Source organism: Gavialis gangeticus, unplaced genomic scaffold, assembly GCF_001723915.1.
Source record: "Gavialis gangeticus isolate Ggan-Ray unplaced genomic scaffold, GavGan_comp1, whole genome shotgun sequence".
Classification (NCBI taxonomy): Eukaryota; Metazoa; Chordata; order Crocodylia; family Gavialidae; genus Gavialis; species Gavialis gangeticus.
In genome coordinates this window covers 53,471,856-53,482,400 of record NW_017728996.1, presented here as the reverse complement: position 1 = coordinate 53,482,400, position 10,545 = coordinate 53,471,856, and the positions used below count along the sequence as shown (strand labels likewise).

General features: G+C 45.7%; 1 protein-coding gene across 1 annotated transcript in view; it reads left to right on the top strand.

Moving 5' to 3' along the window:
* Nucleotides 1-10,334: 10,334 nt before the first annotated feature.
* PCLAF (PCNA clamp associated factor) overlaps nt 10,335-10,545 on the top strand; it is a 7,276-nt gene continuing 7,065 nt past the window's right edge. Inside the window, exon 1 of the mRNA XM_019503847.1 lies at nt 10,335-10,545. Coding sequence (XP_019359392.1) covers nt 10,335-10,545 — 211 coding nt within the window.

Genomic DNA, 10,545 nt, shown 5'->3' with positions numbered 1-10,545 from the left:
CGCCCCGGCAGGCCAGGCCCCGAGCGGCGCGGTGCAGCGCCCGCCCGCTTCCGCCCGGCAGCGCCGGCTGGGCATTGGAGTTCCGGCCAGTCTGCGGCCTGCCCTTCTCCAGGCAGTTGCCAGGTCAGGTGTACGAGTGATCGTATTTGCATCGTCATTTCAACCCTTGCACGACAGATGATACTAAAAGTGTTCAAAATGCACTGTCATTTTGAGATAGTTAATGAATGCAGCATATGCCAAACCCAAGTGACTCTAAGAGAGTCTTCACCAGCTTTTAGATTTCCTGTCAGCTCTTCCTACTACTGGCAAACATCCTCCCTTCCCCCCACCTGGGGCTTCAAATGTTCCCAAATCCTTTGGCGGACATCCTACATGCAGGCCCAAGCCCAGAGGCTTGGGTTTCGGATGCCCCCAACTTTCTCTTGCCCTCAGCCACATGGCCACAGACGCAATCTAGGGAGGAGTCTCCCATTTCCATAAAGTGGCCATAAAGCCAAGGTTAACTATGCATTACCTACACAGTACTATTCCATGCCAGCAGAGCACTCTTCCCCAGGTGTGACTAGGGTGGCCATCATAGAGGACAGTCCGGTTTTCTGTTACTGCGTCCTCTTGATACAAAACCGGACACCTTTATGTCCTCTATTTTTCAAGAACAAAAATAAGAGGACGTAGAGGCATCTGGTTTTGTATCAATAAAGGACAAGAGGACAACCGAACTGTCCTCTATGATGGCCACCCTTGGTATGACTAGGAAGCCACTGTGGTGATCATGGTATTATTTTCTTGCCTCAAAAGAAAAATAAATAAATAAATAAAGCTTCAACTTTGATGACCCAGTTCTCTCTCACTCTCTGGAGGTTACAGTGAGCAGCAGTGTAAAGTAATTGTATAACAATTTACAATATACAGACCTGAACTGCAAAACAAAGAGAAAAAAATAATCATAGTTATAAATTCAGTTTAACCAGTCAGAAAAAGAGTTAAACAAAACATCATGGGGTCAGTGGCAAGTAGAGTGGTGCAGGATGTGATGATAACAGTATAAGGCAACATGATGTTGGCTAAAGAGGAAGATTTATTTGCATTCTTATTTACATTTTTTCCCAGTGTACAATAGTTTTTCAGAAAACACAAAGGACAATTTTGAGCTTCCATTATGATAATTTCATATTTAAGACCTGGCAACACTGCTGCACCCACTAGGTGCCTCGGAGGCTGCCCAAGGAGCCTTCCAGGCTGGGCAGGAACAGTGTCCCGACTCCCACCCCCCACCTTCCCCCCCGCAGGAGCCCAGCCCTGCCCCTGTGGCAGAGGAAGGGGCTCAGAGCCCAGAGTGGTTGGTCCAAAATAAGCACCTAGAAAGTCCCAGGAGTCCCTTGGCTTCACTAGACCTGCCCTGGATACATACAGGGGACTGGCATTCAGCTGCCCTGTCCCTCAGATCAGAGCTGAGCCAGCTTGGACAGTGCCAGGCTTAAAATGCCTGTGTCCACCTGGAACCCTGCAAGTGCTGGGTCCCTCTGGGTGAGGATGAGCTGGCAGCAGTAGGAATGGGGCCCATCAGGAGCATTTCCCAGGTAGAGACAGCTTTGGGCTTTGTCTTCACTGCAAAAAAAAAAAAAAGGCTAGCACAAGGTGACACCTTAGGGATGAAATCCTGCTGGGGAAATGGCGCAGGATTTTGCTGCATTGTAGGTAGTCGCAATCAACCTGCACCCCACTCCTGCCTGGCATTCACCTTGACTTGTTAGATCCAGGTGAACACTGCAAAGCAACACAGCACTGAGCATCAGAAGGCTACAAGATTAGGCTCACAGCACTCAGATGACAACATAGTTGTTGGAGCCATGCTTCCCACTGCTCTGCTGAAAAAAAAAAGATTGATGAGAGAAAAAAAAACATCTACAGCCAGATTTTAAATGATTTGCTACACACAACTGGCAAAGTCCAGGTAATGCACCAAGGGTCCTGTCTGCTACAATATCTCCCCCAAAACAGAAAAAGCAGCTGTTGCCAGTCAAAAATGTGAGAGTTTGTGAGCATGTGATCCTTCTCTGGCACAACACACGTGTCTACACACATGCACGCACACCCAGAGAAGCACAGAATACTTTCTAGGATTCTCTAAGTACCGGGTGCTCACATGCCTTCTGCCTGCAGGACAACATGTGAATGTTAGGGATATTAGGGATGTGATTAACTTCCAATATAATACAGTCAGTGCAATCCCTTGTGTGGAGACAATTGTACTGGCATGAAGTTTGTAGCCCATTATGGGACTAAGCGTCTCCAGCATAAGAAGCGTCTTTATCAGTATTTAAAGCCAAGGCTAGCTTCTAACCCACATCAGACTGAATTTTATTAGTAGATGTTAACAGTTATGAACCAAAGAGATGACAAAGGTAGTACAGAAATAGAGTGCCCGAGGGAGGGAGTAACATATGAGGGATGGGGGTGAGGAGGGGAACCCAACTAGGTTACAGAAAATACAATGTTAGCCAACTAAGCCTGGGGGTGGCAGAGCAGGGAGGGGGAAGGAGAGGGAGGGGTTCGCAATGCTGAAAAAGAAAGAAGATAGATACACACAAACCCTACAGATGTAACTCAGACCAGTCATGAAGCATGTCAAAGGGGAGGAAAAAAACAGCTGGAGCTATGTGAAGTCCCAGTGGTCATGCCCACTCCTCTACGTCTTCTCTTTCCTCTCCAACAGAATATGTTTTAGCAAATATTCCCATTGTGACCTCAGAGTACAAATAACATTACTTAAGATAGTGGCTCATAATCTGTGGCCTGAAGAGCACTGGCTGGTCACAGGGGAATGGTTCTCTCTGCTTCTACCTTCTAATCTACATTAAAGGACACTGAAAATACATTAGCTGCTTCCTTAATGTTTCTTCCCCAGGTATTATGTTACAGTCTTTGTGGCAGGCTTGTGCGATAATTCCCAAAGGAGGGATCATGTTTGCAATTGTGAATGGAAGAGGAGGCCCAGGAGTCTATACTACAGCTGCACAGCTACACAGAGAACATTTAACTGTATTTTTCCCATCACCACTATAACATCTCTGCCAATGCAGTGATAGACGTGCTGCTATAAGCTGTCACCTGTGTCTCTGCCCACTAGCTGTCTAACCCTGCTCAGAGCAAGTCTGGATAAAAGAATCCTTGCATTTGATCTATGCTATTGCACTCTACACACTACCAGCACAAGGTATTGCTCACAGATAAATGAGTACTGGGCAAAGACCTAGTGTGCTAAGGCTGAGCAGCTCTAGAGTTAGAAAAGGGAATAGACACAGTATATGGAAGGGACAGACAGCAAAAGGAGTAATCTGCTTATGGGGGACTGGCACTGGTCCACACATATGGGTAGCTTCTGTAGGAGGATTAGCAGCTGAAAGGGAACTTCAGCTGTTTGTCTGAAAGAGGAGTGATCTGAGAGGATATGATAGATGAAAAGGAGGAAATTGGATTGCAGGCAGCAAGGAGAAGAGTGCAGAGGATCTGGGTGCTTGTCAAGGAGTCCAGCAATTGGGCAAGGAGAAGAGGGTGCTTATTTGAGGAAGAGATTGCAGGAAGGCTGCATGACTGAGGGTTATGGGACATGTCCAAGGAGGTGCTGTGAGATAGGAGGGATTGGGATGGCCTGGATATTTAAACCTAATTGAGCTAGTGGGCCTATTTCCTTCTGCAACCTGTGGAGATGGCTGACCTCAGAGAGGCACTGTAGCTAGCACAGCCCAATGTATAGATCTCTAGAGAAGGCAGAAATGTCTCAACTATAGACACCAAAGGGTGTCAGACAGGGCTTTGCAAGGACATGTTGTCTAGTGGTTAGGTCAGCAGACTACTCTGCAACAGGATCCCTGTGTGCTTTTGAACATGTCACTTAGACCCAGAACCTAACAGGCATTTAACTGTTTATAATCAAGGGGGAGTTAAGTATTTAGATGGCTCTGAGGACCTGGGCCTTAGTCTCTATGATCCTCAGTTCCCCATCTGCCAAATGAGCATAACAACACTGTACCACCTACCTGTGTTATGAGGATAAGCATATTAAAACTGTCCAGCACCCAGTTCCCATAGTGACAGGGGTTCTCAGAAGTACTGGAGATAAGTAGCCAAACTCTGGAGTATGCAATGTGCAGCTCACTTCTTCCCCAGGGTGGGGAATCCCAATTTGTTCAAAGCTAGTAACAAAACTCCAGCATTGTACCCAAAGGTCTCCTCTCCCTGTAGCCAGGACAGAAAACATACAAAACCTTGCAGTAAAGCCATTAAGTTTTGAATAGGGGACTGTAAGGAGTCTTCATGGCAACTGGGGCAGGGCTCATGTTCTTTTATGTAGCATAATAGGCACAACCAGAGGTATAACTAACTAGCGGGTGGTAATAGGGGCAGCTTTGTGGGGGAGGTGAGAAAAAACAGCTATTGCTAGCAGGCATGCATTTACAGTTGGCATCACGGTGGCAACTGGACATAATAGCTTCTGCTTTTCCCCAGAAGCCCAGCTGCATCCCTATACTGCTGAGCACAATTGAAATATTTAAATAATGTTAGATAAATCAATTAGATTGAAGGGGGAGGTGGTGAGGAGAGGATTCAGCAATTTGAACCCATCTAACTTAACTTGCTGACCCTGCTGTTCGCTATAGAAAGGGCCACAGCTTGGAAGGTGAGAAGTCAGGGCTGTAGGAAGTAGATTATGTTGTGGCAGGAAGGTTGGGATAAAGTAGGCATTTGTTCTACATATTACATAAGGAAATGTCAGGGCACTGGCAGCTGGATGATAAGGGAGGGTGCCTAACTGAGATAGGAGGGCACTGGACAAGCCTGGTCATATTCCATGAAGGGCCCAACCCCAGTTTGGCTTTGTATAAGCTGTGAGCAGAGTACAATGAAGGTTGGAGTTTCCTTATTGTGCTGCCTGTGTCAGAGTCTTGTTACAGCCTTTGATTCATGTACAAACCTTGACCTTTTCTCAGGTGTACTTATTAAGATATTTCTGTTGCAGTTGCCCACTTTATTTGAGAAAACAGTAAGCACAGTATCTATATCCCTGAGTCCCATAAGCGCAATCCCATATTATTGTGCCTTACAACGAGAGACAGCAAAACTCACACTCCATATTGTTGCGCTAGGACCCAGTTGCTATATCTTAAATCAAAATTAATTATTTACCTGGGATCTAGCTCTCCTTTCACTCAGATCTTTCAAGAAAACTCCTTTGAAGTCAGTGGATGTACTATGGTGCAGAACTAGTGTAAAGGAGAAGAGAAGCTCTAGGTGTGTTGTAAGGGCTTCTGGAGAGAAGGAGTATTTCACACAGCAGCAACTCTGGCCCAACATATAATATAAAACCTCATCAATGCTTCCATTGCCTTGAGTATTTGGTGGCCTTACAGATTGAGATCTGTAGGGTTTCCTTAGTGATACAGTAGTGTTAGAATGATGTTGTAGCTATGATGGCACAGGAATTACATGAGAAGCAAGTGTTTTTTGGAGGTGATATTATATATTGGACAACCTGCTTAGTTGGAGTCAAGTTAGACAAGCTTTTTAATGCAATGCATTCTTCATCAGAACCTAATGAAGAATACATTGTACAGTACTCAAAAGCTTGTCTAACTTTATTTCAACCATACAGTTAGTCCAATAAAATACATAACCCCCAGAAAATCCTTGTCTCTGGTGATGAACGGAGTAAAAGAGGAGAATCGGAGATAGAATTTGTGTCTCCCATATGGTTGTTAAAAAATAAAATAGTTCAATGGTATAATTACTGTTAATTAGATACCAGTGATATATGCATATTGAACTATTAGAAATTTATTTCCAATTGTTATTAACATTTTTCAAGGTGCTTGATGCTTCATATAATATGCAAACACCACTGCCTTGCACCTGGGTCACCACATGCATTTATATAAAACAGAAAACTTTCACATTGGATGGGTGATAGTGATTCCTAGTTTGCATTCAGCTTTCATGGGTTCTACTGGCAATACAGGTTAGGACATGTTGGACACTTGGCTCAAAATTTAAAATACATATATGAACATACACTAAGGCATATTTAAAAAAAATGTTTAAATGAGCAAGGAAAATAAATGTAAAGAGGTCTGATAACAGAAGTGAGGTAAGTTTTTAGTCCTCAGTATTGTAGAGCAAAGGTTGAAAACATGAAGGGAGTAAAACTCTGCATATTCAAAAACTGGAAGACAAATTACAAGAACCTGAAATAGGATTTTGGAAAGGGGGATACAGATGGTGTGCTGCATCATCATCACATATAACGCAACACATATTTTTCTTGAACGAAAGAGAAGCTAGAAGATTTACTAATATGCTAGGGGCCCAGTGCTATATTATTCAGTTAAGGTCAAAGCAAAAACAAATACTTGACAGAAATGTGCACATTAGCATGTATATTACATTTAAAAAACACAACAAACTAGGCAAAAATAATCCAAAGCTATTATTTTATCAGCGCTGTACTCGTTATAGTTAAATGTATGTCTCTTATTCAGATTTGTGAAACAAAATCTAGCTTTCTTGAGCATCTTGACAGTGCATTGAACGCTTCATTACCAATCATTTCCACATGAGTTAATATTAACCTGTATTAATATTACAACAACTGAGTCAAGGTTTTCAGCTGTGAAATAGAAGAGAGATATTACCAGGAACAGGATAACTTGATTAATGGAACATCAAGACTATTCAAAAGGAAAGATGGTTGTTAACACCTGCGTAGTGAAGAGAGCTTAACAGAAATCAGGTCGATTAAGAGCCATAAAGTCAATTGACTCCCTCAGCAGTGCTTGAATAGAAATGCTCCTGCCTCTCCCAGGCATTTGATATTAAAGTTTGAGCGGAGGCATTGTGATTCCTTGTGCCAGAGTTCCTTGTGCATGTTGGGGGGAGGGTGCAGTTTTATTCATATTTGTTATTAGAGGCCTTCAGGGTGCTTGATGGTTTAAACAACATACTTAAAAGCACTGCCCTGTACTCAGGTCACCATCTGCACTTATACAACACAAGTACAATACTTCTAGGTCAATGGATAATGTTTGACTCCTAGTTTGCTTTCAGTTTCCAACACCAGTTATTTTTGGCTGCAAAGCACATATAGGCATTGAGTAAGCCCATAAAAGGACTCAGGTTACAGAGAAGCTATTGTGAAGCCATTTTTTTCTCTTCCCAACACTTTCTGCACTGAGTATTGTCCATGTGAAGTGGAGGATCGAGCCCCTGTTGGAAAAAAGACCATAGAGATCTAGGCTAAGATATGGTTCTGCAGCATGATTATACCACACGTATTAAGAAATACAGGCAAGGATTAAATGAGCCTGCTTAGGCCATATCTCCCCATTGAAATAAATGGGGAAGTACCCATCTCTTATGATTCTGAAGCTACCTGCTCCTGTATTTCCTTCCTTGCCTGTCTTAGTATATTCTCTCAGATTTTAAACCATGTGCCACTACCCCTTGTGCAGTGGCATTTTGAAATTTTCCAACTGTTTAAGATTTGGATCTGGGCTACAATACCCTGTATAATTAACCCTAAAGGTGGACTGACTTCCTCCATTGATCCACGAGAGAAAATGTATGTAAAGCCCCTAAATGGACCCCTGGGTCTTGTTACTGCCATCTGTGCTTGGGTTACAAGCTGGTTGCATGTCCAAAATCACATTTCTGGTTGCACATAAGATCATAGGAAAGTAGGACTAGAAGGGGCTTCATGAGGTCATTTAGCCCAGTCCCCTACTCAAGGCAGGATTGTCCCTGACTAGACCAACCCAGCCAAGTGTCTGTCCAACCTGTTCTTGACAATTTCCAGGAATGGAAATTACACAACTTCTCTAGGCAGCCTGTTCCAGTGCTTGACCACCCTCATAGTCAGAAAGTTCCTCCTAATCTCCAACCTCTCTCGCTCGAGGCTGTTGCTCCTAGTCCTTTCCCCTATGGCCACAAAGAAAAGCTCATCTCCATCCTCTCTATAACTGTCCTGTATAACTTCCCTGCAACTCTGGCACAAGGAATCACAACGCCTGAAAACTACACAACAAAAAGCTTGCAGTAAGCACACCACTGCCTCACTCTTTCAGCTCAGCTGGAACCCCTAGAGCAGTAGACAGTGCTCCATAAAAGTAGAGACAACGTTGCAAACAAGGACAGCTGCAGTGAAGGCATGGTGCAGTCTAATGCAGTGCTTCTCAAAGTGGTGGTCCGCAGAAGGAAAGAAATATATTTTCAGAAGCATAACATTGATATGTCATAGTGCCACAATTCGTATGTTCCAACACTCCAGGTGACGTCACGTTGTGCGAGGTGAGGAAAGAGAAAGAAACAGCCAGTCGCACATTTGTGTAGCGCTGTTACACGCGGTTGCTGCCACCAGCTGAACCGGGCACCAGTCCCTGGCCTACTGGAAAAAAATTTGCTGGTCCACCACATCAGATAGCTTGAGAAGCACTGGGCTAGTGGAATGATGCTTCTGTTGCTAGTCTTGGCTATTTTCAAGGGGCCTAGGCCAAGCTGCAGAAGTGTGGCTAAGCAGAAGGCCCCAAAGCCTCTTTCTGAGTGACCACAGTGTGAACCTTTACAGACATGACAACTAGCTTAGTCAGCAAAATAAAAGAAGCCATCCACATGTCTAAATAAACCAGTCACGAGATACAATTAAACAAAGCACATGGCCTGAAAGGAGACATCATAAGGGATAACCCAAATATCATAGCTTTATCTTAAAATAGTCGTAGTAGTGATTGATATAACCAATTGTATTCAATGCCATTTCACTGTATTTGATATATTTTTGTTAAGATGCTTAGAGCTCTAAAAAGAAAACAGCCGTGCCAGAGAGGCAATGAAAAATGAAGGCAGTGTTACTAAAGTAATGAAGGATGAACCCAGTATTGAACAGCATTGCACAGTGGGGAAGGAAGGGAGATAAGAAACCCTCCTTTTATTCTCCCAAGGATATAAATCCCAGTTAATGGACACCTTCCAAATCCACAAAAGATCTGGTTCAGTCCAGTCCCCAACACTTCAGTGGAAGAACTTTAAATAAAACCAATCATAGAACGTTTCTCAGAGTTTTTAGAACAGGCCACCTATAAATATGGGGCATAGGCTGGAGGGAAATTTGGAGAACTTGGCTAATTCAAGAAGACCTTCTGTCAATCTACTGCCACCCTCTCCCAACCTCTCCGATCTCTCCAGGCAGTACAAATGAGAATCTGTGTTGCACTGTCGTGAGCAGCCAGACAGACTTTGGGATGAGTGTTTATTTTTATGTTTTGAAGTACAAGCAAATAAAAAGCTGGGCTGCAGGCCTGTTTCTGCCTCTTTTATCAGTAGCCAACTTGGAATCAGGGTAACACTTCCCAAATATTTTTTACAGCACAGGCCACATCAAGCAGAGACCTTTCTTGCTCCTGTCGGGGTCCTGCCTGACAACCTGCCTTTTGGCAAAGACAGGAGCTGGCTCCATGTAATGGTGAGCTCCCCGGCCTTCTCACATCTGGTAAGCACAAGCAGGGCCAGATTAACCCTTTAATGGGCCCTAAGCAAACAAACTCATGGGCCCCAGGCTGATTGAGACCCCTCTCCCCACTAGGAAGCAGTTGCCGGGGTGGCAAGGGTGCAGAGGGGAGGGGAAGGGGAGGGAGGCAGATGGGGCCATTCGAGCAGCTGTGGAGAGAAGGACAGCTCTGCAGAGGGGAGGGGAAGGGCCAGGACCCTAGGCATGTGCTTAGTTAATCTGGGCCTGAGCACAAGTGCGTGGCTATCCAGGGGTCAAAAAAACCTGTGCAAAAAAAGATGGAGTGGTGTACGTGGAGGCAGCGTGCTGCTCAAAACCAGAGCCTGGCTGGCTGGAGCCACACTCCAGCTCCCAGCCAGGCTCGGAGCAGCCACCACAGCCCAGGGCTGGCCCAGCCTCCCCTACGCCACCAGGGTAACCTCCCCTGGCGGTGGCACGCAGTGTCTGGCTCCTAGGTGTTTCCGGGGAACCAGACGCTCACGTGGACACGGCCACTGAGGCTAAGGACGGAGGACCAGGTTAATCTGGGGTTGACTGTCCCCAATTTAATCCGGAGTTGATTGTCCCGAGTGTAATTCGGGGCTCACTGTTCCGGGTTTCGACGCACATCAGATAAGCTGGGACACTCACTTACACACGCTGGAAGAGCAATTAGCTGCATCACGCATGATTGCTCCGTGGCAGGAGCCCAGGGCGAAAGACCTATCCCGGGGCAAAGCCCCGTCACCCTGCTCCCGCCACTGCCGGCAGGCCGGCTCCTGCGCAAACCCCGCCCATGGGGCCGCGGGCGCGGCGGAGATTGGTCGGCTCCGATCCCGCCTCCAGCCAATGGGAGAGAGACGCGGGGTGCGCGGGAAAGGCTGCTGCGGGGCCCCGGGGGTGGGGGGCGGTGTGCGCTCTTTCCCGCCCGGCCGGTGGCAGCGCGCGCTCGCTCGCTCCGGCATGGTGCGCACCAAGGCGGGCTGCGGCGGGGCCGGTGGCGCCTA